This window comes from Patiria miniata, unplaced genomic scaffold, assembly GCF_015706575.1.
Source record: "Patiria miniata isolate m_02_andy unplaced genomic scaffold, ASM1570657v1 HiC_scaffold_14, whole genome shotgun sequence".
In the NCBI taxonomy this organism is placed as follows: domain Eukaryota; kingdom Metazoa; phylum Echinodermata; class Asteroidea; order Valvatida; family Asterinidae; genus Patiria; species Patiria miniata.
The window spans coordinates 205,674-232,882 of NW_024037052.1; the positions used below are offsets into that span (position 1 = coordinate 205,674).

General features: G+C 41.8%; 2 protein-coding genes across 3 annotated transcripts; both read right to left on the reverse strand.

The window, feature by feature from the left end:
* Positions 1–4,158: 4,158 nt before the first annotated feature.
* On the reverse strand, positions 4,159–24,733 carry LOC119721828 (coiled-coil domain-containing protein 77-like). Its single transcript, XM_038191782.1, has 4 exons — positions 24,679–24,733; positions 19,012–19,231; positions 15,472–15,624; positions 4,159–6,506 (listed from the first exon to the last, which is right to left on the reverse strand). The coding sequence occupies exons 1-4, from the start codon at positions 24,729–24,731 to the stop codon at positions 6,360–6,362; spliced, it is 573 nt and encodes a 190-aa protein (XP_038047710.1). The 5' UTR covers positions 24,732–24,733; the 3' UTR covers positions 4,159–6,359.
* Positions 7,600–15,440, reverse strand: LOC119721827. Of its 2 annotated transcripts, XR_005270304.1 has the most exons (3): positions 15,038–15,440; positions 7,893–14,784; positions 7,600–7,639 (listed from the first exon to the last, which is right to left on the reverse strand). XR_005270304.1 is itself a non-coding variant. In XM_038191780.1 (2 exons), exon 2 carries the CDS (start codon positions 14,516–14,518, stop codon positions 8,543–8,545), a length of 5,976 nt encoding a protein of 1,991 aa, XP_038047708.1. In that variant the 5' UTR covers positions 14,519–14,784; positions 15,038–15,440; the 3' UTR covers positions 7,646–8,542. The 2 variants fall into 2 exon arrangements, 1 of the variants encoding a protein (XP_038047708.1); XM_038191780.1 differs by lacking the exon at positions 7,600–7,639 and having other exon boundaries at positions 7,646–14,784.
* Positions 24,734–27,209: the final 2,476 nt, after the last annotated feature.

Sequence of the window (27,209 nt, forward strand, 5' to 3'; positions counted from 1 at the left end):
CAGGACGTGATGTCAGAAAATTGGGATATTGAATTTACAATGTATACTTGCTCTTTTTTTCTGCCACAGGGAGCTTTTGAATGCTGCGAAGAGAGAAGACGCCGGTTTTCATCGAAGTTTTTGTTAAGTAACTGTAACCTTTTTTCCGTGTGACGTCTATCGGGGAGGGAAGGGGGGGGGTAAGGGGGAGGTGAAACTTGTGTCACCGCGGTGGAAGCTACCCCTGCCTGGGTCTTTGGTCTGAAATTGGGATCATATCTCCAGCTTGGGATGGAGATATGTCCTCTTTGCAGGTCTTAGCCCCAGGACGACCGTTGTGAAAGTGTGTGTGGTGGGTTGCCGGCTGTTTTGTTGCGTTCTGTTCATGTCTGTCTGTTTCGTCTCCCTATTTGTCCGGGCCCACTGTGTTCACCCCTTGTTTCAGTTCCGTTCGTCTTCGTTGAATGTTCAAAGATGCAGAGTTTTGACATTTCACTAACACTTTTGTTTTCTTCCCAGTTTTCTCTTTTCTGTGTGTGCAGATTGAAGATGAAGGGCACAGAAGTAAGGTCGTCCAAGTGCAGCATTCATCTCCCACAGGTAAATGAGTAATGTTTCTCCTTGCAAAACGTCTCTGTTTTTGATGCGCTTCCTTGCATTTGAATGGGCTTGCTGGATTTTAACGTGGAGGTAGACCTTGGGGTATATCTTTGGAGTTTGAGATGGCAAGTTGGACATACAGTACTTGTTGATAAAATGGAAATGTATTGGAGGTTTGATGACAGGACGTGATGTCAGAAAATTGGGATATTGAATTTACAATGTATACTTGCTCTTTTTTCTGCCACAGGGAGCTTTTGAATGCTGCGAAGAGAGAAGACGCCGGTTTTCATCGAAGTTTTTGTTAAGTAACTGTAACCTTTTTTCCGTGTGACGTCTATCGGGGAGGGAAGGGGGGGGTAAGGGGGAGGTGAAACTTGTGTCACCGGCGGTGGAAGCTACCCCTGCCTGGGTCTTTGGTCTGAAATTGGGATCATATCTCCAGCTTGGGATGGAGATATGTCCTCTTTGCAGGTCTTAGCCCCAGGACGACCGTTGTGAAAGTGTGTGTGGTGGGTTGCCGGCTGTTTTTGTTGCGTTCTGTTCATGTCTGTCTGTTTCGTCTCCCTATTTGTCCGGGCCCACTGTGTTCACCCCTTGTTTCAGTTCCGTTCGTCTTCGTTGAATGTTCAAAGATGCAGAGTTTTGACATTTCACTAACACTTTTTGTTTCTTCCCAGTTTTCTCTTTTCTGTGTGTGCAGATTGAAGATGAAGGGCACAGAAGTAAGGTCGTCCAAGTGCAGCATTCATCTCCCACAGGTAAATGAGTAATGTTTCTCCTTGCAAAACGTCTCTGTTTTGATGCGCTTCCTTGCATTTGAATGGGCTTGCTGGATTTTAACGTGGAGGTAGACCTTGGGGTATATCTTTGGAGTTTGAGATGGCAAGTTGGACATACAGTACTTGTTGATAAAATGGAAATGTATTGGAGGTTTGATGACAGGACGTGATGTCAGAAAATTGGATATTGAATTTACAATGTATACTTGCTCTTTTTTTCTGCCACAGGGAGCTTTTGAATGCTGCGAAGAGAGAAGACGCCGGTTTTCATCGAAGTTTTTGTTAAGTAACTGTAACCTTTTTTCCGTGTGACGTCTATCGGGGAGGGAAGGGGGGGGGGTAAGGGGGAGGTGAAACTTGTGTCACCGGCGGTGGAAGCTACCCCTGCCTGGGTCTTTGGTCTGAAATTGGGATCATATCTCCAGCTTGGGATGGAGATATGTCCTCTTTGCAGGTCTTAGCCCCAGGACGACCGTTTGTGAAAGTGTGTGTGGTGGGTTGCCGGCTGTTTTGTTGCGTTCTGTTCATGTCTGTCTGTTTCGTCTCCCTATTTGTCCGGGCCCACTGTGTTCACCCCTTGTTTCAGTTCCGTTCGTCTCGTTGAATGTTCAAAGATGCAGAGTTTTGACATTTCACTAACACTTTTTGTTTCTTCCCAGTTTTCTCTTTTCTGTGTGTGCAGATTGAAGATGAAGGGCACAGAAGTAAGGTCGTCCAAGTGCAGCATTCATCTCCCACAGGTAAATGAGTAATGTTTCTCCTTGCAAAACGTCTCTGTTTTGATGCGCTTCCTTGCATTTGAATGGGCTTGCTGGATTTTAACGTGGAGGTAGACCTTGGGGTATATCTTTGGAGTTTGAGATGGCAAGTTGGACATACAGTACTTGTTGATAAAATGGAAATGTATTGGAGGTTTGATGACAGGACGTGATGTCAGAAAATTGGGATATTGAATTTACAATGTATACTTGCTCTTTTTTCTGCCACAGGGAGCTTTTGAATGCTGCGAAGAGAGAAGACGCCGGTTTTCATCGAAGTTTTTGTTAAGTAACTGTAACCTTTTTTCCGTGTGACGTCTATCGGGGAGGGAAGGGGGGGGGTAAGGGGAGGTGAAACTTGTGTCACGGCGGTGGAAGCTACCCTGCCTGGGTCTTTGGTCTGAAATTGGATCATATCTCCAGCTTGGGATGGAGATATGTCCTCTTTGCAGGTCTTAGCCCCTAGAAAAGACTCGAGTTGAAATCGTAATCTTTTCAATGAGGGAATAAATGTGTGTGCTTGTTGGTCGATATTAAACACTGTTCAACACCGGCTTGGAGTCTGGATGATGATACTGACCGGAGCCAAAGGCAAGGGTCGTTATCAGCATCCAGACTCAACCGGTCTTAAACAAAGTGTAGAATACCGGCCAAGCACATATTTATTTCCATTCATAAATACCTCTTCGGTCAAAAAATCTAAACTTTTGGGCCAAAAGTCAAAGGTAGTTAAAACTTATAGATTTCTTACAATTTTGTCAACAATTTTACTACACTTTTTTTTCTCGAAAACGCCCATCTAGCTATTTCATGTTATGTCCCTTTACATGGGTCAACTGTCGTAGGTCAACCAGCCCTAGTGTCAACATATCTAAACTCAACTTTGATTGGCTGGCCCGTGGGGTCGCATACAATTTGCATGTTCGGATATCAGACATTCGTAGTGAGGCTCTGTAAACATGATCGTTTGATCCTCGGACTACCCAGGAGGCTAGTTTTACCACTCAACTTGAAGCAGCTGATATTTGTATAATAAGAGCTCAATGGTAGTTGCCCCAGTCTAGTCTTGGGAAGGTCTATGTACATTGTTTCAAGTTGAAGCTCATGAGATTGATCAGTTGACATTCATGACATTGAATATTGTATAGATTAGGGATAGGCAATGTGGCAATATTTATGAGGTTGGTACCTAGACAGGCTTGTAGGGGCATCAAGGTCTGCATATGCAAACGCGCCCCCCCCCCCCCCCCCCCACACACACACAAGAAATAAAATCCACATTTTGCTGAATATTTTTGTGAAGTAATTTGGCTCATCTATTACTTTCACCACTGCCTTTAAAAGATTACCTGCAACCATGATGCTTCAACTGAATAAAAATGACATAATAGTGCCATCCAGAGACTAATGTAATCAAGCCCCCCCCCCCTTCCTTGAGTTTGTCAAACTGCAAGTCTTACCCAATTATATGTTGGTCTGGTGTCTTTACCCCCCCCCCCCCCCCCTCGTGCATACATGCCTGGTATTGGCTCAACTGTGGCTTCTATTAGTGATTTCTTGATTGGTCAAAACATTCAACACGGTGGCACTGTGTGTAACAAACTAACAGACATGTATGTTGTACATATGTGCTTATCTTCAACCAAATTTGAATTCTTATACTGATAGGTTGATACATGAAACAGGCATGCAACTCAAAATTTACAAGAAAAGGAGGAAATTCCAACCACACAAGCCTTTGTACAGTATTTTTCAAAAAATTGTAATGGCATTCATGAGAAGAAAAGAAAGAAGGAAATCAGCAGATCCAAGGAAAAATTGCATGCCTGATGGCAACAACAGTGTTATTATCCCATAATGGGCCACACTGCACCACACAACGCAAGACGCTTGCTGCACGTACGTATGTGGTAGATGAAAGCTGAAACGTGACGACAGCGTACACGTAACTGTGCATGAAGTGTGCTGGAAGATGAATTGTTAAACCCACTCACACTCATGGAACACACAAAATAAAGCGCTTGAATGCCAATCACAAATTTGTTCTGAAAGCTTGCATAGATCCTTTTAATATTCTACATTTAATTCCAAAATCCTTCACCATAAAAATAAAGTCCTTAAAATAGCCAACTTATTTTAAAAAGTATTTCACTGCAAAAATTCCAAAAGATATTAACAGTTGCATAAAATAATCTCTCTGTTCAATCCTTACTGCCAAGCATATCAATAGGGCTCACTCAATGACGGTCATCTCTTGATTGCTTATTTTACGCAATCAAGCACGCATTGCGCAGTGTTAAAAATGTTCCAAACACACGCGCTTCTTGCTTGAAATGTGTTTGAAATACGACACAGCCGATGTGCGTTATTCAGTTGATGCTCAAAATGTTGATGCATGTGGCTGGTCTGTAGGAAATGACGTCATTTGAATGAGACCTATTGATATTGGACACCAATATAAGATTGTATGGTAGAATACATGTGACTTCATTGCATACACTACTTTGTACATCTCTCCTACATTAGAACAACATGCAGGACATGACCCCAATACATGTACTTTTTGTGCATAGTTAATTGGAATAACAAGCTTGACACAAATGTTTGGAACAACAAATGGGTATTGAAGGACAACTTGCAAACTAGATGGTGAGAAGAGGGCACTATTTACCATTCTGAAATGAACAGGACTGTTCATGTAGTCATCGAGGACAAAACGTGGACATCTGCGTTTCTGCTGTCAGAATAGCAGATTGAGTATTTTTTGAATGGTTCATTTTGTTCTGCTTTCCCGCCTTTGTGCTACCATAAATGCAGAATTTACTGTTTAATAAAATCCACTGTAGTGCTTTTATGCTACCTGAAATGCAGATTTTGCTTTTCCTCCCTTGCTGGAGGGAGAAAAAGTGGACATCTGCTTTTCTCTTGTTCAAAAATCAGATCAAACCGTTTCTGACGTTTCCATTTCCTGCTTTTGTGCTACCCAAAATGTATATTTTTGTTTTTTGCTTTTCTCATTTCTTAGAACCAGAAAAGCAAAACGAACCTTTGGTAACTACCATTTGTATTCTGCTTTTGGTTAAAAGGAAAATGAAACGGTGCTTCTGAGAAAAATAAGCACCGTTTCATTTTTCTTTGAGTGTAGGTTAACAGGGTTTTTTAGGCGTTCCCCCTTAAAGAGCTTCCACATCACAAAGTTACAAAATGAAAAATGTATTGTCGGAAAATGGCCATACTTCTGTTATCTGCTCTTCTGACAGCAGAAAAGCGATGTCCACTTTGTGTCCTCCTTGGGCCTTACCATAGTGTACCCAAAGTATCGCATTTGAGAAGTCTTTGCTGTGCGCAGTAAACCCATATGTGAGCTGCACAAGCATTACTTCAATAACATCTGAACATACTGGCATGCAATTTCAGTAGTTATTGCCTCCATTTTAAACAGATTCAATTTCAAAACATTGACTATTTTGGCAGTATACATTGCCCCCACAATATAATGGAGCCTTTTCATGTCAAGGTTCCTGTGAGATAACAAATACAACAAACTCTCTCCAGTTTTAAGTAACCAAAGTAACTGTACATGTGGGCATTGTTATGTTAGTACTGTTACTATTCTACGCAGAACAACCGGCCATTCGTACTAAAGTGACAAAGTGACATCAGTTCTCACGTAGCACATGAACAAAAAGGAGCCTTTTTCTCTAAATGTTTGAAATCGTTCACAAGAACAGCGAATACAGCAGCTGAACTATCAGCATGCTAGCATCGGTGGATTTATAGGATCTCCTCCAACTGTTTCTAATCTTAAGTTGTCAGACAAGTCAATTATTAATAACATCAGACATACATGCACTGTTCTTGTGAATATCAGATTTTTGACCCAGGGTGGCAAAAAGGTTCACTTTTTCTATTCACTTGGCACAATAAAATGTTTATGCATAGGCCTTGGTGGGAAAGACAATAGCAACGAAGTCCTATGTCCAATTTGATTGAAAGTTTGATAAGGTTTCCCTGTATTCTCAAGATGTACAGTATCCACTCAGCTATAACTTCAACAGGTAAGTTGTTATGGATCTAACTTAAGATTTGGAGCAATTTTGTTTTTGCTTCAAAAAAAAAAACCCAAAAGGCACAAATATCACAAGATCCTATGCATCTTCAAACAGAGAATGAGGCTTCCCAAAGTTATAAGTCATTTGATCAAATGTGGAGACACAGTGAGGGGTGATTGTGTGTATTACTAGAGATTCCTGAGGTCTGTTTCCACGCCATAGATCAGAGCCTTGAGTTGAAGTAGCTCACTCTGCATCTTCTTTGATCTCTTAGCTGTCTGATGAATATTATGCAGCATGAACATATCACCATCTTCCCCAACACCCACTGTCACCTGTTCAGCATGGCAACAAAACAAGAAGGGTTTACATTACAAAGCACTGACAATGATCCAGGGCTAGGGATGTAGTTGATTCCATTCACAAGTCCACCACAAGTCCAGACACAAGTAATTCGTGAGTCCATCACAAGTCCAGGCACAAGATACACTGGATGCCTTTGTCAAAGCTCATTTGAATAGCTTGTGAGTTAAATTGGTGTTGGAGGACTTGTGGTGGACTTGCAGGGACTAGTGATGGACTCGACTACATCCCTGCAATGATGTCCTTGCAATCTTGATTTCAGTGACAACATCATTATGGACTAAGATGACATAACATCTCACTAACAGAATCTGCTTCTTGATTTAGTCAAGAGCACGTTTCATGGAATGCACCATTTTACTTTATATAATCGACATACAGATCGTTGTCATTTGATTGGTGGAACTCACATCATGTGGCATTCGTTATTGCTCCCATTCACGCCGGGGCTCAAAAAGTCCCATTCGCCTATGGGGAATGGGAAATACTATTGAACAGTTAGGATCATTCTTGTTCCATGACGCAGTTGTATGCAAATGCATGCTGGTGTGCGCGTTTAGCATTGCACGTAGCCAGCGTTGGGTTCAAACATTTTCGTGAAGGGGTGGTTTGGAAGAGAAAAATACATTTTCAACCAATTTTATATTGAAATAAAAGTTCAAATATCAAATGACAAGGATCTATGTGTCAGTTATATAAAACAAATATAAAAGTTCGACATGTTTTTGTACATGGTGGAAGTGTGGCCTTTATTTATGGAGGTAGTCCAGTAAAATGGCCACATATGGGGCTAAGCATGACCCAGCCTTTGGGGTACTTGTTCGCAGAGTCCGCACCACGATCTGCATGAACTGCACTATAGCTGACCAACATAGGAAAGTAGAAAACAGCAACGGACAAATGCAAACTAACAACATGTGGCTGCCTCAGGGCTCACTTGTGCCCAGAGGAGTTTCGGACTACTAGTTCTCAAACTTATGAGAAAAGGACTCCCAAGTGACTGGTATTCGCAATCAATCCAGGAACCACACACTAAACACAATGAAGCCACTTGACAACATGGTGGTGATTGCTGATAGTAGATTGAGTAGATTGAGATAACAATCTGCAATTTAATAAAGCAGAAAAAACACTAATAAGAAAACTATAATAAAAGTACATGGAAAAGTCTAATCTATTAAACATGGCAAGTTGAGTCCAAAAATGTGAAGTCTGATTTGTCAAATCTAAACACTATTTGCAGTTCAATCTGTTTTTTGCTGAATAAATAATCAACTGTAAAATCTCAGAAAATCCACTGAATTCTGTCTCTAAACTTATTAAAAGTAACTCATAAAATCAAGGAAAATGCTTCTTACCAAAATGGGGTCTTTCAAGGTCCACAAAGAGTGAATAAAGTGATGAAACTTGAAGAACTAAATCGCAATGAGTATGAAAACACTTGTCTCTGAAATCACATGGTCAGTAAATATGGCTGCCCATTGTTTATGTGGCAAGATTATGTGGTACTTGTACCCACACAAGGTCTCTGTATGCACATAGGAAGTGCACAAGGTCACTCTGGTGGTGGGAAGGAGGCTACTTAATGTAACACATAAGTGGGCTCTTTCACTATTATAAGGTGAACATTAACTGTAGGCTCTTTCACTAAATATGAAGTAATACTCTAAAAATGGAATTCTAAATTTAAACTATGAAAAACTTGTTCAGAAAATTAATAAACTTAAGACAAACTCACTGCACAGCTGCTGCAGTGACATGGCTCCTCTAACTGCATCTCGCAGTTAACAAACTAAAATCAAACCTGAACTTCAAAGATTAATGTCCATGAAAATGTTCCTTCATCTTGGTGGACGTCTTGTCTCGCACGCACTGCTCCTCAGATGCGGACTAGTGTTGGCTCGTTAAATTGGTATCTACCTACTAATGAGTAACAAGAACAGTTAAAATGTAAAGTTCATAAACTAAATAGATTGTCGTCAGCAGTGGGTCTCTTCTGGCAGGATCTTCAGTTTGGCTCTTCGGTGGGGACTTCTCTGGTCTCTTGAGCTTCAGGCTTCTCTGCGGGTACCAACAGGACAAGCTTGTGTACTGGTCTGTCAAGGAGTGATGGAGAGTGTTGCCGTCTGCCAAGGTTGTCTCGTGTGCCATCGGCCATCAAGAGCTTCACTGACCTGACTCTTCCGTCATTGCTCGGGTAGGTCTCCACTACGCGTCCCAGTGGCCACTGGTTCCTGGTCTGTTCACCTTCCTTGGAGATCACGACATCACCTACTTGTAGATCTCTTACTGGATTGACCCACTTTTTGCGCTCTTGAAGATGGTGCAGAAACTCCTTTCTCCATCTCACCCAAAACTCATTGGTCAAGTACTGGACACGTCTCCACCATTTGCGGGCATAGACATCTTCCTTCTGGAACTTTCCAGGCGGAGGCAGAACCACCTTGGGTTTCATGGTGAACAGATGATTGGGTGTCAATGGCTCTGGTGCGTCTGATGAGCAGAGATAGTCTGTCGTTAGAGGTCGTGAATTGATGATGCCTTCTACCTCAGTCATGAAGGTCCTGAAACATTCATCATCCAGTTGTGTCGTGGTTTTAAGAAGAAGACCCTCTAGTGCACGGCGTACTGTACCTATCTGTCTCTCCCACACGCCTCCCATGTGACTGGCATGCGGTGTGTTCAGCTTGAAGGGAATCCAGTCACAGTTGCTCTCTAACAGGTACTGGTGGACTCTGTCCTGCTCCATCTCAGCTAGCGCTTCTCTCAGCTCACTCCGAGCACCGATGAATGTTGTACCTTGGTCTGAACGCAGTTGACGTACAGGTCCTCTCCTGCTCTGGAATCTTGTAAGGGCATTGATGAAAGAACTTGCCGTTAAGGAATTTGCTGTCTCTAGATGAACACCTCTAGACGCCATACATGTGAACAGGACACCATAACGTTTCACTTGACTCCTACGCTCTTTCACCAAAAATGGACCGAAGTAGTCCACAGCGCAATAGGAAAATGGGGGCGCTGGCTCTAGTCGATCTACGGGTAGGTCAGACATCTTCTGTCGCTGCAGCGATCCACGCAGTTTGCGGCAGGTCACACATCTTGAGATGTAGTTGGACACAGCTGATGAACCACCAATTACCCAGTACCCTCTCTGACGTAGCTCGTTGTGTGTCATTCCTCTGCCCATGTGATTCACCTTCTCATGAATATGGCGAATCAACAACTGGGTGACATGACCTTTGTGAGGGAGAACGGCTGGATGCTTAGCTTCAATTGGAAGATTAGATCTGGCAATACGGCCACCCACTCGGATGATGCCATCGACATCTAGAAAGGGATCTAGCCGGTACAGACAACTTGTCTTCTTCAGGTAGTCATTTCTCACCCTTGCAGTCTTTCCATCGGTGACTTGCCCGATTACACCAAGTTCTTGTAGGGCCTGTAACTCGACACTGAAATGTTCATGCTGAACATTTTTGATGATTTCCATCTCTCCATTCTGTAGTTCTGCCACAGTGATTGCTTGCTTCGCAGGAGTGGAACAAACTTTCCTTTCACAAGGTTTCTTCACTACTCTGTTCCTCAACTTTGTCTTCAACCTCAGACAAAGAGCGACTGCCCTGCAAGCTCTATTCCAGGATGAAAAGCAATCAAGTCGGCTCACTTCGAAGTGATGATGTCGTGCGTTGTTCTCAGCTGTTGTCACGAAAGCTGAGACTCTTTTCACATCTGGGTCTGATTCACTCAGTGGTGCAACTACGGCTGGCTGGGGTTGAAAGGGGCCATCCTTCTGCAAGAAATCTGGACCGGATAACCAGCAGGACTTCTCTATAAGTTCCTTTGCTGTCAGACCACGTGATGCTTCGTCAGCAGGATTTTCTTTGGTGTCTACGTACATCCATCTCTCTGGGTTAGTCAGACTTCTGATTTGCTGCACTCTGTTAGCAACATAGACATGGAATCGTCTTGCTTCATTGTTTATGTATCCCAAAACAATCTTGCTGTCTGTCCAGTAATATTCGTGGAGCATCTCGTAACATAGCTCTCGTCGCAGGAATTCACTCACAGTTGCTGAGACAGTTGCTGCTGCAAGTTCTAGCCGGGGGATGGTGACGAGCTTCAGAGGGGCCACTCTGGACTTACCGACTACAAAGGAACAATGTGCCTTATTGTTCTCATCGACTAGTCGCAGGTAGGAACACTGACCATAACCATCTTGGCTTGCATCGGAAAAATGATGCAATTCAACTGCTGTCACAGTTCCAAAATCCTTGGGCTTAAAACATCGCTGGATTTGGATCTTCTCTAAGCCGAGAACCTCTAAACGCCATTTCTCCCACTCAGGTTGTAGCATCTCTGGCACTGGACTGTCCCAATCAAGTTTGTCGCGACACATCTGCTGCAAAATTCTCTTCCCTCTGAGGGTTACTGGAGCCACATAGCCATTTGGGTCATAGATCGAACTTACAGTTGAAAGTATGCCTCGTCTTGTGAATGGTCTGTCTTTCAACTCAATATGGAACTGAAAGGTGTCACTCTCGACACACCAAGTGACGCCCAGGGCTCTTTCCATTGGTAGTACATCAACCTTCAGATCTAGTTCCCTTGTACCACTGGCTCGCTCTTCTGCTGGGAATTTTTCCAACAGCTCTCTTTTGTTGGAGATGATTTTGTGCAGTTTCAACCCAGCTTTTCCACACAGATTCTGACTGGCTTTGATCAGTAATGATGCTCTTTCCACTGTGGGTAGTGACTTCAGTCCATCGTCTACGTAGAAATCATTACGAATGAAGTTTGCTGCCTCTGCACCAAACTCATCCTCTCCGTCATCTGCTGCTCTCTTCAGCCCGAAGTTGGCACAGCCTGGTGAGCTAGCGGCCCCAAACACGTGAACTTTCATTCTGTATTCGACCACTGGCTTCTCTGGATCACCATTTTCCCACCATAGGAATCGCAGCAGGTCACGGTACTTCTCTTCTACATAGAACTGATGGAACATGCTCTTCACGTCAACCATAAAGGCCACTTCCTCTTTCCTGAATCTACACAGAACACCGAGAAGACCATTAGTCAAGTCAGGACCTTGAAGGAGATGGTCGTTGAGTGAAACGCCTCCATATTTGGCTGAACAGTCGAACACCACTCTTATCTTGTCCGGCTTTTTGGGGTGATAGACTCCGGTGTGCGGCACATAGTTTACCTTTCCCTCATCAACTTCCAGTTGGTCTAGGGGGACTCTCTCTGCAGACTTTGGGATAACATCTTTCATGAACTCCCTGTAGTCTTCACGAAACTTCACATTCTTTCGGAATCTGGCGGACAGCTGATTCCATCTCTTGACTGCAAGTTGGCGGTTGTTAGGCAGGGTCGCAGCGTCAGACTTCAGTGGTAGTGGCATTTCGTAGTGGCCATCGGATGCTTTCTTTATTCCTTTTTCCATCACGCTCAGGAACTTCTCGTCTTCTACTGAGTATGGCTTCCCCTGATGATTCTCGACAAAGTCGGATTCCAACACCTTGAGAACTTTCTCTGGGTTTAAGACTTCTTTCACCCTCGTACCATAGACGAAGTGTTGGTAGCTTTGTGGTTCAGCAGCAACCACTTTGTTGCATACTGCAGGTTGGTCATCGGTTTGTCGTGCAGCCTTGCACACGTTCCCAATTACTCCCCAGCCTAGTAGTGACCTCTGGCCGTAAGGGTCATCCTCTCCACCGGCGATGATTTCCCTGGGTCGAACTACTCTGGGACAATTGCTCCCGATGAGAAGAGATATTTGCAGGGTTGGATCATAGGGCATGAGTTTATCTGCCAGAGACTTCAGGTGGGGCCATTGATGCACAACCGCAGGTTTCGGTATCTGGGATTTCTTGGCTGGAACGCTGTCCCGCTTGAAGCAGACTGGAAGTTGAACAGTGTGCTCTCTATTGACATCAAGCACTTCAAGCCCGGATATGCGACTGCTGGTGATTTGCACATTTTGCTCTTGCATTGTACTGAGTAGTAACTGCGTCTCTGGTCCCTGCAGGTTCATCCTTTCACACAAACTCTTTGATACGAAGCAACTGTTGGATTGTTCGTCCAAGATGGCATATTCGAGGAACTCCCTCGCTGGATCACTCTCACTACGAACCAACACTGGTATAATCATGGAGTGGTCACCTTCTCCTTCTTGGTCTGGTTGGGAACACACTTGAATACAGTTGGACATTCCCTCATCTCGTTTGGGGTGCACAGCAATGACTTCTTTGGGTGGGGATGAATTGGTTGGGACTTTGTCAGCTGGTTGTTTACTTGCCGCTGCTGACTGGGGGTTACTTGAAGCAGTTTCTTCTGGCCGTCTCTGTTGGAAGTTGCGATGGAGACAGGTCAAATGGGCACCAGCGCAGATCCGACAAACTTTTTTGTCATTACACTCTCTCACTTGATGATCACTGGAACGTGCACAGCCCATGCACAGTCTCTTCTTGAAGAAGAAATCCTTTCGCTCAGCGAAAGGCTTGCGCAGAAAGCGCTCACACTCGTCCAGGAGATGACGCTTATTGCAGAAGAGACAACTCTTGTCACTGGACAACTGCACTCTGCTTGTTGGTTCACCTCGACTGGTACTAGTCGCAAAAACACTGGTGTTCTTTTTCGGAGCACTTCCTCCATTTGAACGTTGTTTGTCCTGACTTCGAACCACGCTCTGCAATTCAGGAATGTTTGCCCTGTCTGCTGCAATCTTCACGAGTTTGACAAACTCGCTGAATGGGGGGAAGGAATCCTGACCACGGATCTGTCTCCAATAGTCAATCTTGTCTCGCCACTTTGTCTCAAGGTTGAATGGCAGTTTCTCGACTAGACGAGCATTCTCACTGGCGTAGTCCAGCACTCCAAGGCTTGCTGTGGTTGCTCGTGCTGCCTCTACTTTCCCCAGAAAATCAGAGAAATCTCTCAAGCCTGCTGCATCCCTCGGCGTTAACCTCGGCCACTGACGGAGTTTGCTTATGAAAGCAGTGCTCACTACACTACTGTTTCCGTACCTCTCGTTCAATACTTTTCTTGCTTGCGTGTAGGCCTCTTCAGTGCCGATGAGCATGTAGTGCTCCACTAGGTGCTTTGGTTTTCCCGTCACATATTGATTGAGGTAGTTAAGCTTGGTGTCGGCGTCAAGGGGTTGGCTGTCGATAAGGGAATTGAAGGAGTTCCGCCACAGGGGGTACTGTAGTGGATCACCGTTGAATTGGGGGACGGCTATCTTTGGTAGCTGGCTAGATGCAACAAGGCGTTTGTTTACATCATGCTGTTGTCTACTGGACTCGGCCAACTGTGTAATGCACTTCTCAAGTGCCGACGACATCGTCATCCGTCCTCCTTCACTTTGGTGATGAGAATGATGTACACTGGACTGTTCATCAGATCTGTTCTGATTGGCTGATGTAACCATGGCAACTGGTTGGAGTGACGCATTGTCCACATATGCGCTTTCACTTTGGGGCACAGATGGACACAGTGGAGGGGGGTGATCACTTTGATGCGAGTTGAGGAATCTCTGCATATGTTCATGTTTGTCGGCGGGGATGCCGGACAGCTCTGATGATATTGAACTGTTGTCATCCCGCTCCAGCGATGAGTACACCTGCATCACAGCTCGGGTTTCGGCCAATTTCCTCTCTATTTCAAGTTGTTCTAACTTTTTGTCTCTCTCGATCTTCATTTCCTCCACTTTCTTTGCCGCTTCCAACTCCCGGAGTTTCAGCTGTTTTTCTTTCTCTGCAAAGTCTAGCTGGACCTGCAGAGCAGCCGCTGTTTTCGCTAGTTCCAGCTTTTCTTCCTGATGCCGTGCATATGATGATGTAACGGACACGGCATGACTGGCTCGACTGGAACTCTTGCTTGACTTGTAAGACGACACATGACCAGCGTGACTTGCTGCTCGACCGGCGTTACTCTTCTTTGACTTGTCAAACTTATGACTAGAAGACGACTGGATTGGTAACGACATGACGTGGGTTTATTCACTCTGCATGCTCTGGAACGACTGGACTTTGGTTGTGACTTTGATTGTCCTTTGATTGTTATTGTGGCTGCCTCAGGGCTCACTTGTGCCCAGAGGAGTTTCGGACTACTAGTTCTCAAACTTATGAGAAAAGGACTCCCAAGTGACTGGTATTCGCAATCAATCCAGGAACCACACACTAAACACAATGAAGCCACTTGACAACATGGTGGTGATTGCTGATAGTAGATTGAGTAGATTGAGATAACAATCTGCAATTTAATAAAGCAGAAAAAACACTAATAAGAAAACTATAATAAAAGTACATGGAAAAGTCTAATCTATTAAACATGGCAAGTTGAGTCCAAAAATGTGAAGTCTGATTTGTCAAATCTAAACACTATTTGCAGTTCAATCTGTTTTTTGCTGAATAAATAATCAACTGTAAAATCTCAGAAAATCCACTGAATTCTGTCTCTAAACTTATTAAAAGTAACTCATAAAATCAAGGAAAATGCTTCTTACCAAAATGGGGTCTTTCAAGGTCCACAAAGAGTGAATAAAGTGATGAAACTTGAAGAACTAAATCGCAATGAGTATGAAAACACTTGTCTCTGAAATCACATGGTCAGTAAATATGGCTGCCCATTGTTTATGTGGCAAGATTATGTGGTACTTGTACCCACACAAGGTCTCTGTATGCACATAGGAAGTGCACAAGGTCACTCTGGTGGTGGGAAGGAGGCTACTTAATGTAACACATAAGTGGGCTCTTTCACTATTATAAGGTGAACATTAACTGTAGGCTCTTTCACTAAATATGAAGTAATACTCTAAAAATGGAATTCTAAATTTAAACTATGAAAAACTTGTTCAGAAAATTAATAAACTTAAGACAAACTCACTGCACAGCTGCTGCAGTGACACAACATGACTGACATGAACAGACAATACTCCACCTTGTAGAGTTGCTTCTCAACATCCTTGAGTTGGTTTCTCAAGATTCGGGTATCATTCTTGAAACCTTCTATCTCCAGATTCCGTCGCTTCTCCATGGCCTCATACCGCTGGTTCATCAGGTGTAAACGCTTAGCAAGCTTTTCCGTCTTATCCTGTGGATAAATAACCACAAGAATGAATGGTACTAGAAACAGGTTTCGGCAATAGATCAGAAATGGCTTAAACTTTGCATGAGCAGTTGGTACTGTTTGAATATCAGAGTTTATTTTGTTCACTTTTCGATAGCAATCAGAACAATCCACTGAAGGGAATTTGAAGTCGGAATTCTATTTTTGATACATTTTGGTACCAACAAAATAGGATTACATAATAATCCTGTTTTAATCCTAAAAATGTGATAAATAGTGATATGACAGTATTCTACCAATACACACACACAAATATGTACTCATGCCATCAGTTTCTGTCATAAGTAAGTATAGGTCATGAAAAACTGACTGGACCTTTTTTTTTACGTTTTGCGTAATTTGTTTCGCTTCAGTGACTTCTAATATTTCAGCCTTCGAAAATGTCCTTCCGTTACCGAAAAAATACATATTTTTAATTTATTTTCAAAACTTGCAGTATGAATGCAATGAAAGTTATTGTGCAAAGCAAGTTTAGGTAGGCCTTCAATATGACATTATAACTGACACTGCTGTACGTATCGTTTTTTAATTACAATTAATTAAATCCCGTCCTTCCGTTACCAAATTGGTAACGGAAGGACGGTAACGGAAGGACAAATGTTATTTTTATCAAATGTAACGACATTTGTGCTCATGTTTGAAAAATGAAAATCACTGCAACTACATGCATGTATAATGCGCATTGAAAGGACATTCATGTGACCCACCTTCACAAAGCTGGTATGAGCAGGGCAAGGTGTTCATTACAAAGGATGGCACAGGCATATGTATAACATGTACATGTACAATGTACATGTATGACAATGTACCGGTACTCATACATGTATGGAGTTGTTGCAGAAAATCAAATCATTAAGTTGCTGCTATCACCATTCATGGACAATAGAGAAAGATACAATTTCTGTGAAGCCATTCCAGAAGCAAATTAAGTAAAAAATGAGATGGCAGAAAGTACCAGTGCTATTGGGCACTTTCATACAATTTACATGTGTAAGACATGTGAGGTGCAATTTTTGACAAATTAAGTTAACAACTTCAGGCTGGATGTTTATAAGATAATTATTGTTAATACTCTAAATCATTAAAATTTGATTTCAAACACTGAATTTAGAGTTCAATTAAAAGCAACACCTAAAACATTTTTTAAAGCACAATGATTCTGAAGCCATCAGTTCTACCTGTAGATGTTTTTAATGTACATGTAAGCTGGTCGCCCCTGCCCCCCCCCCCACCCTTTAGGTAAACCACTGAACCTACTGGTGTTATTATTAAAAGTTGTTGGTGAACATGTAACAAATATACTCAAGTGCTCAAATACTGTGTATTTAAAACTTTTAAGGATTAAGGTGATGGGTTTGAAGTCCATTTCTGTAGTTGTCTTGTGTTCGTGAATTATGTGTTTTTGGTTGTTTTCATTTTTCATTTGTTATCATTAATTAGCAGGCTTCTATCTTTATCTCAATAGTTTCTTGGGTATAATTATTTATGCCAGGTCTGCATATTGTTGATTTCACATTCAGTTACACATTTCAGCAATTTATTTCACTTGTATAATTAGTGTAAATTCACATTTTATTCATGCTATAATTGAGTAAACCTTTTGTCCTTCCGTTACCGTCCTTCCGCTACCAAATTATAATCCACTTAAGACATTGTAATTATATCACCGAAACACTTAAAGTCAAATGAAAGGTGGTATAGTATAGATAAAGCCGCAGGGATTCCATTTCCTACCTTTGAAATATAATTGCCCCATAAAATTCACAGAGTTTATGCAAAACGCGTGTAAGTTGGAAAACCCTCGTCCGTTTTACCGTCCTTCCGTTACCGACCTCATTAATATTCATAATTCATTAACGAGAGGTATGCATGCCCCCCAAAAGTGTGGAAATTGAAGGTAGCATTATAGCAATACCATTGTGACATTTGCTTGCTGTAACTAATAACAGTGGCTGTGATAGGCACATTTGAAATTTTGTTTAATGAGCGAAAACGTCCTTCCGTTACCGTGGAATTGCCCAAAAGCAGTAAAAAATTCTGAGCTCTCCATAGGTTTGTGCACAAAAATGGACGCACCCAGCAGTGTACATTCTGTACAGTAAGTTAAGTCTCTAGTCATTTTAAGCTACAGTCCATCATTTGCAGCTATCCAAAAAGTAACTGATGTATTTATCTTGAAAAACATACTTGGTTGGTTGACAGTACTAAATTCTCTCTGAAATTATTCTTTCTGACATGCTGTCGTTTTGAAGAAATCAACAAAAGAAGGTCTTCAGACGCATCGTTGGAAATTTCTGTTAGTAGTTCGCTTTTTTATTTGGCGAAGCACGCACAAGCGTTGACACGATGCAAACGTGCGCGCAGTTGCCTTAATTCATCGTATCAGTGCATGACACCGCGTAGCTGCAATCGGCTCAATGAGAATGTGTCTCAATTCAGGCCCAATTCAAAACATGATTCAGCAACATGATTCAGCAACTTTTATTTGAAATCGAGATCCGCAGGCCCGGTTCTGTGTTTTTTTTGTCCCGTTCTGTTCACAAACTCATCTATGTTTCAAGTCACAGACCATACAGGGATGAAACTGGCCTATGGGGAAAAAATCTGAAAATAGGCCGGCCAAAATTCTGTGTCCGAAATCTGGGCTGCGCCGCAAGTACACATACGTACTATATGTACAATAAACTTCGTGTTCAATTTCTGGACATCGCCTCCTTTTTTTCTTTTACATGTACATGTAGATCCAAATGAAATTTTACGATGTGAAAAATGTTCAGTGTTTCCATAAGATTAAAAAGCCTGAATTAGGGTTGGAGTTTCTGACTCGTAATTAAAGAAATTCACATCTTACTTGAGACACGGAGAAAGTCAAGGAAAAAGTCCAAGACAACAAGTCCACTAACGCATGGTAGGTGGAACTGGAAAAAGTTTGGCATTAGGCCTGCCGTCTTTTTCGTACAACAACTGCCGGTGAAATTTGTCTTCTATGCTCTCCTCGCCTTCCTCAAGATTTTGCATGGAAGAGATCGTCAGACTAAAACCACCACGTTGCAATCATTCAGTATCATTTGTACAACACTGAATAAAGTAGATCTGCCAAAGTCCAAAATGCTCCTTATGTGCGATTACCCCAATAGTTTGATTGCAGCTTTTGAGGGGGCCATTCAGTTGTGACTTTGTAACAAGATTCTTTTGTTTTGCTAACTTTTGAGAAAAAAAATGATTTCTGAATGGAAAAGTTAGTTCTTTTTTTAAAGCAATTCAAACGAATTTGCTTGAAAATGATCATTATTGTATTGTATTTAACTTGAAATGATTTCTTTGTGCAGGAAGCTTCTCTATAATGCCCACCTCAATTTCCAAGTTCTGTGTTTGTCTCTCTTCCAGTGCATGATCTGAGATGACTAAGACGTCATCTTTGGAGACATCTAGTTGTTCCTTACATCGATCCAGCTCCTGTAGTAGACGGTCCTTCTCTACCATCCAGACTCGCTCCTGAGATCGTCCTTCATACTTCAGCTCTAGATAGTCCTTAGTGCTGTCATACAACATCTGCTGTGTACGATGTAACCTATTAACAGAAGAATGTCCATGACAAGTGATGTATGATGGTTGAACAAGGTAGCTGAATAAAGGATACACATTCTACTTTTGTTTAAAGAACGGTAAGTGTCTTATTAGTCATTCATAAGATTTCATTTCATTTTGCGTCGGGGTGATGTAAATCAAATTAGGTTTTGCCCTTCACCGACATATAAACACTGTATACTCTCTGTGTTACCTCCCGAGTGAAAGTTGAAAAAAATCACTCCGGTCAAACCCATGACCCTCCTGCTTTCTAGTGCAGATGTCTTACCACTTGACCACCGAGCTAACGGGATCAGTTGGCTGGTTCGAATCTGATGTACATAGCAGCGGGTACTACATTAACTATTCATAAGATGGTAAGACATCTGCAATAGAAAGCAGGAGGTCGTGGGTTCGAGTCCCACCGGAGTGATTTTTTTCCAACTTTCACTCGGGAGGAAACACACTGAGAATACAGTGTTTATACATCGGTGATGGACAAAACCTAATTTGGTTTTATTAGTCAATTGACTCATGTAATTTCAGCAAGCACACACTGCATATGCCTCCATGTTATTTTGGCAAGATGTGTTGCCAACATACTAGTGTGGAAAGACTGTGGTTTCTAAAATAACTAAGATCAAAGTGCTTTACATTATTATTACCCCTGATCATTGGGCCAATGAAACATTGCAAATACAATCTCAGCTTCCTGTGGAATATGGATTTTTATTCACGAGAAAGTCATTTTAGTCATGTTCCCTGACAGTATTTTATAAACTATTGAATAGGATGGTGCCAGACTTTTTTTGCATTCTAGCCTCACTTTCAATTTTTATTTTAAATGTGGCTTAAAAACATTAGGGTATGTTTAACAACAAATTTAAATTTTCATTAAAGCAGACTGGTATTAATTTGTAATTAATTTTATGTCACTGCTTTAATTTCTCTTTGCAAGTTCCAAATATGAAGATTTTACCTCGCTTTCAATTTAATATAGTCGACTCCTGAATAAAGCCCATACAGCTCGGTGTAGTCATTTCGACGCAAGGTAGCTAAAATCAATCACAATTGCGATCTCTGTTCTCACAGGTACCCATTTATTCCTGGGTGGGGCGAAGCAATGAGTGACAAAGTGTCTTGCCAAAGGGAACATGCACCATAACCCCAGGCTGGACTCGAACCCACAACCTGTAGAATGAGACCAGGGCACTCCACATATTTAGAAATGTTTTGCCAATTCATGCAACAACACAAACACCAGGTAATATAATCTATTTGAAACCCCTGCCCGTTGTCCAAACTGCACACATGTGCATTTATCTTTATTGGTACCTTCAAGGATGTAACTGGGGTCCAAGTTGCTGGAGGGCCCTAAAGGGACCTCAGTTTCTAGTAGGAGGCAGTCTTTGAGCAGAGGGGTCCATGCCCCTCATCCTCCTCCCCTATCATTAGCTATGCCACTGGGCACCTTTGTCAAGTTCATTTAAGATTATAAGGAATCAATGAAGGGAGTTCCTACTTTTCATTGAGGGAGTGAATCTTGGAGCGATCTCTCTCAATCACAGTCTGCATCTCTTCCATCCTGACCCTGCGATCCTCCAGCAAGGCTCCGTCTGCTCTCTAGATAGCTCAGCTTGTTCCTTCATCTGAGATTGTAGAGCTTCAATCCGTAGCAACAGACTCTCTGGCTCTGCCTGCTGCTGGTCTGAATCAGGATGGACAGCTTTGGGCTGGGCGCTGTTGGACTGAAATGAGGATTGGAAAATATTGATGGATGGTAACAGGATCAACCTGCTGGTACAGACTCGGACAAAAGAAACCACCATTTTGGAGATGATCTGATCAATTATCGTGATTGAAGCAACTTTACTGGGATAACGTATGTAACTAAACTCACTTCTCAGGGGAGTAACTACAGGTAATTTCATCAGCTGATCAAGGAATTATCAACACACCTACCAAAAGCTGCAACAGATATATATATTTACTATTAATACTATGAAAGTAAGTAAAGTCTGTCATTAGCCAATACATCTCTGGTTTCAAAGGCATGAAACGACCGAGGATATTTTTTTATCCCCCCTGGATAGGATGCCAGTCCATTGCAGGTTACTTCCCAGCTAATATCGGTACCCATTTATACTCCTGGGTGGAGAGAGGCAAGTGGGGGTGAAGTGGCTTGCCCAAGGACACACATATAACCGGCAACTAGATTCGGACCCCTGACCCTCTGATCATGAGTCACAAACCTTAACCATATTAATGCTTAAACAAAACTTAAAATCCCATAGACCTTATAAATAGTTAATGCGATGCCCACTGCCATGTACCAATACATCAGATTCGAGCCAGCCAACCGATCCCATTAGCTCAGTGGTCAAGTGGTAAAACATCTGCACTAGGAAACAGGAGGTTTTGGGTTCGAGTCCCAACCGAGTGATTTTTTCCAACTTTTACTCAGGAGGTAACACACTGAGTATTCAGTGTTTATACATCAATGAAGGGCAAAACCTGATTTGACATACATTGTATTAATACTATGATCCACTAGTTTATCTGACCAACAAATACTAAAAATGGGCCTGATATGGTTGGTATGAGATCTGAGGAGTGTTGGCTTTGCAATGTTTTATCAACCACCCTTTGCCTCAACCATACCGGTATGTAATCTCTACCTACCTTTTGTGTTAGCAGTAACTCTGTGTTGTGCATTCCTCCGTGTTCTGTTGTTCTGTGGTCTGCTTGGCACTTCGGCTTTTAAACCCAATATTTCACCCTCTGGAGAAAAAAAAACCAGACAGGCAAGTAAGAAGAAAACATGAGACGTCTTGGAAATTACAGGTTACACCTTCATATACCTTTGAAATCTGATGGACAGTGTGTGCAGATATATAATTGTTTGCCAGAATAAAATGCAATGTTCAAAGTTGGGTCAAAAGTCTTCTAATGCCCGACTGTAATTCATTGTAATAAACCAGTTCTGTATTTCAATGACCTGAGGTCATTTGGGATAACATTGCTGACACGATGTTAGGCGATGTTACGCGCACGACCACTCTGGTGGTAATTTACACACAAGCGTCGCGCACCCGCATTCATGCACCTTTGATCGTTCTACTATCCCGAATGACCGGTGACCCATATCGTTGTGCACATAAGCAGTTGAAATACCGAACTGGCTTATCCATGGCATTCCTTGAGTTGTTTGCTTGTTTGGAAAAGGATGAGACATTTAGGACAACTTGAAGAACTGTTGACACTTAAAATACCCAATACAAGGGAACTTGACTAGGTTTACTCTTAATAATGTTCAAATGGGGGCAGTTCCGCAGTGTCAGACGTACATTTTGGGCAATTCAACAGTGTATGTAATTGTAGTTATAATCACGGGGTAGATTTTAATTCTGATAAAACATATCAGTTAGTCACTAGTTACTTTGATGAGTCAAAGAAGAAATTATTCATCCAACTTTGTTGCTGTAGTAGAAATTGGCTCAAAACACCGGACGTACTCAGACAAATCAATTTTTTGTATTGTCATCAATTGATTTTCCATTTACAAGTAACAGCCAAACTGTTGAACTTGTTAGGGAATGTACAACATTTGCTTTTGCTGCAATGTTCAAAATAAGTGCATCTGGGGGATTAGTGTGCTATAAAAAATATTGTTAAAGGGCATGTACAACATTTGCTTTTGCTGCAATAATCAGAAATAAATGGATTTGGAGGATTAGTATGTTTTAGCAAATATTGTTAAAATGACTTGTTTCACGTTTTGGGCTTGTAGATGTTGGAAAAACCAAGAAAACCATTCATGTTCTTGTAGTCTGGTTCACAGACCCCATTTAAGATGAAACGGAGAATTTATAGACTTTGGGGGATTGTAAGATCAGAGAGGCAGTCTAGTAGGCTTGTACCCCTTCAAAGGTGTGTAATCAATTGCACAGAAAACACAGAATAACTAATTATGAAAAATTAGGAGTAGTTTTAAAAAAAAAAACAGTTTTCTCCATTGCTGGTCGGCCGACCAGCGTTGGAAAAATACCATTTTTTTTTTTTAAATGTCAGCACACCAGGAGCCACGATTTTACAGGATGCTTTAGGCTGTCATTCCCTAAAGTTGAAAAAAATCACTCCGGTCGAACCCATGACCTCCTGCTTTCTAGTGCAGATGTCTTACCACTTGACCACCGAGCTAACGGGATCAGTTGGCTGGTTCGAATCTGATGTACATAGCAGCGGGTACTACATTAACTATTCATAAGATGGTAAGACATCTGCAATAGAAAGCAGGAGGTCGTGGGTTCGAGTCCCACCGGAGTGATTTTTTTCCAACTTTCACTCGGGAGGAAACACACTGAGAATACAGTGTTTATACATCGGTGATGGACAAAACCTAATTTGGTTTTATTAGTCAATTGACTCATGTAATTTCAGCAAGCACACACTGCATATGCCTCCATGTTATTTTGGCAAGATGTGTTGCCAATATACTAGTGTGGAAAGACTGTGGTTTCTAAAATAACTAAGATCAAAGTGCTTTACATTATTATTACCCCTGATCATTGGGCCAATGAAACATTGCAAATACAATCTCAGCTTCCTGTGGAATATGGATTTTTATTCACGAGGAAGTCATTTTAGTCATGTTCCCTGACAGTATTTTATAAACTATTGAATAGGATGGTGCCAGACTATTTTTGCATTCTAGCCTCACTTTCAATTTTTATTTTAAATGTGGCTTAAAAACATTAGGGTATGTTTAACAACAAATTTAAATTTTCATTAAAGCAGACTGGTATTAATTTGTAATTAATTTTATGTCACTGCTTTAATTTCTCTTTGCAAGTTCCAAATATGAAGATTTTACCTCGCTTTCAATTTAATATAGTCGACTCCTGAATAAAGCCCATACAGCTCGGTGTAGTCATTTCGACGCAAGGTAGCTAAAATCAATCACAATTGCGATCTCTGTTCTCACAGGTACCCATTTACTCCTGGGTGGGGCGAAGCAATGAGTGACAAAGTGTCTTGCCAAAGGGAACATGCACCATAACCCCAGGCTGGACTCGAACCCACAACCTGTAGAATTACCCGCAGACAACGAGTTCAATGCTCCAGACCATGAGGCCAGGGCACTCCACATATTTAGAAATGTTTTGCCAATTCATGCAACAACACAAACACCAGGTAATATAATCTATTTGAAACCCCTGCCCGTTGTCCAAACTGCACACATGTGCATTTATCTTTATTGGTACCTTCAAGGATGTAACTGGGGTCCAAGTTGCTGGAGGGCCCTAAAGGGACCTCAGTTTCTAGTAGGAGGCAGTCTTTGAGCAGAGGGGTCCATGCCCCTCATCCTCCTCCCCTATCATTAGCTATGCCACTGGGCACCTTTGTCAAGTTCATTTAAGATTATAAGGAATCAATGAAGGGAGTTCCTACTTTTCATTGAGGGAGTGAATCTTGGAGCGATCTCTCTCAATCACAGTCTGCATCTCTTCCATCCTGACCCTACGATCCTCCAGCAAGGCTTCCGTCTGCTCTCTAGATAGCTCAGCTTGTTCCTTCATCTGAGATTGTAGAGCTTCAACCTGTAGCAACAGACTCTCTGGCTCTGCCTGCTGCTGGTCTGAATCAGGATGGACAGCTTTGGGCTGGGCGCTGTTGGACTGAAATGAGGATTGGAAAATATTGATGGATGGTAACAGGATCAACCTGCTGGTACAGACTCGGACAAAAGAAACCACCCTTTTGGAGATGATCTGATCAATTATCGTGATTGAAGCAACTTTACTGGGATAACGTATGTAACTAAACTCACTTCTCAGGGGAGTAACTACAGGTAATTTCATCAGCTGATCAAGGAATTATCAACACACCTACCAAAAGCTGCAACAGATATATATATTTACTATTAATACTATGAAAGTAAGTAAAGTCTGTCATTAGCCAATACATCTCTGGTTTCAAAGGCATGAAACGACCGAGGATATTTTTTTATCCCCCCTGGATAGGATGCCAGTCCATTGCAGGTTACTTCCCAGCTAATATCGGTACCCATTTATACTCCTGGGTGGAGAGAGGCAAGTGGGGGTGAAGTGGCTTGCCCAAGGACACACATATAACCGGCAACTAGATTCGGACCCCTGACCCTCTGATCATGAGTCACAAACCTTAACCATATTAATGCTTAAACAAAACTTAAAATCCCATAGACCTTATAAATAGTTAATGCGATGCCCACTGCCATGTACCAATACATCAGATTCGAGCCAGCCAACCGATCCCATTAGCTCAGTGGTCAAGTGGTAAAACATCTGCACTAGAAAGCAGGAGGTTGTGGGTTCGAGTCCCAACCGAGTGATTTTTTCCAACTTTTACTCAGGAGGTAACACACTGAGTATTCAGTGTTTATACATCAATGAAGGGCAAAACCTGATTTGACATACATTGTATTAATACTATGATCCACTAGTTTATCTGACCAACAAATACTAAAAATGGGCCTGATATGGTTGGTATGAGATCTGAGGAGTGTTGGCTTTGCAATGTTTTATCAACCACCCTTTGCCTCAACCATACCGGTATGTAATCTCTACCTACCTTTTGTGTTAGCAGTAACTCTGTGTTGTGCATTCCTCCGTGTTCTGTTGTTCTGTGGTCTGCTTGGCACTTCGGCTTTTAAACCCAATATTTCACCCTCTGGAGAAAAAAAAACCAGACAGGCAAGTAAGAAGAAAACATGAGACGTCTTGGAAATTACAGGTTACACCTTCATATACCTTTGAAATCTGATGGACAGTGTGTGCAGATATATAATTGTTTGCCAGAATAAAATGCAATGTTCAAAGTTGGGTCAAAAGTCTTCTAATGCCCGACTGTAATTCATTGTAATAAACCAGTTCTGTATTTCAATGACCTGAGGTCATTTGGGATAACATTGCTGACACGATGTTAGGCGATGTTACGCGCACGACCACTCTGGTGGTAATTTACACACAAGCGTCGCGCACCCGCATTCATGCACCTTTGATCGTTCTACTATCCCGAATGACCGGTGACCCATATCGTTGTGCACATAAGCAGTTGAAATACCGAACTGGCTTATCCATGGCATTCCTTGAGTTGTTTGCTTGTTTGGAAAAGGATGAGACATTTAGGACAACTTGAAGAACTGTTGACACTTAAAATACCCAATACAAGGGAACTTGACTAGGTTTACTCTTAATAATGTTCAAATGGGGGCAGTTCCGCAGTGTCAGACGTACATTTTGGGCAATTCAACAGTGTATGTAATTGTAGTTATAATCACGGGGTAGATTTTAATTCTGATAAAACATATCAGTTAGTCACTAGTTACTTTGATGAGTCAAAGAAGAAATTATTCATCCAACTTTGTTGCTGTAGTAGAAATTGGCTCAAAACACCGGACGTACTCAGACAAATCAATTTTTTGTATTGTCATCAATTGATTTTCCATTTACAAGTAACAGCCAAACTGTTGAACTTGTTAGGGAATGTACAACATTTGCTTTTGCTGTAATGTTCAAAATAAGTGCATCTGGGGGATTAGTGTGCTATAAAAAATATTGTTAAAGGGCATGTACAACATTTGCTTTTGCTGCAATAATCAGAAATAAATGGATTTGGAGGATTAGTATGTTTTAGCAAATATTGTTAAAATGACTTGTTTCACGTTTTGGGCTTGTAGATGTTGGAAAAACCAAGAAAACCATTCATGTTCTTGTAGTCTGGTTCACAGACCCCATTTAAGATGAAACGGAGAATTTATAGACTTTGGGGGATTGTAAGATCAGAGAGGCAGTCTAGTAGGCTTGTACCCCTTCAAAGGTGTGTAATCAATTGCACAGAAAAGACAGAATAACTAATTATGAAAAATTAGGAGTAGTTTTAAAAAAAAAACAGTTTTCTCCATTGCTGGTCGGCCGACCAGCGTTGGAAAAATACCATTT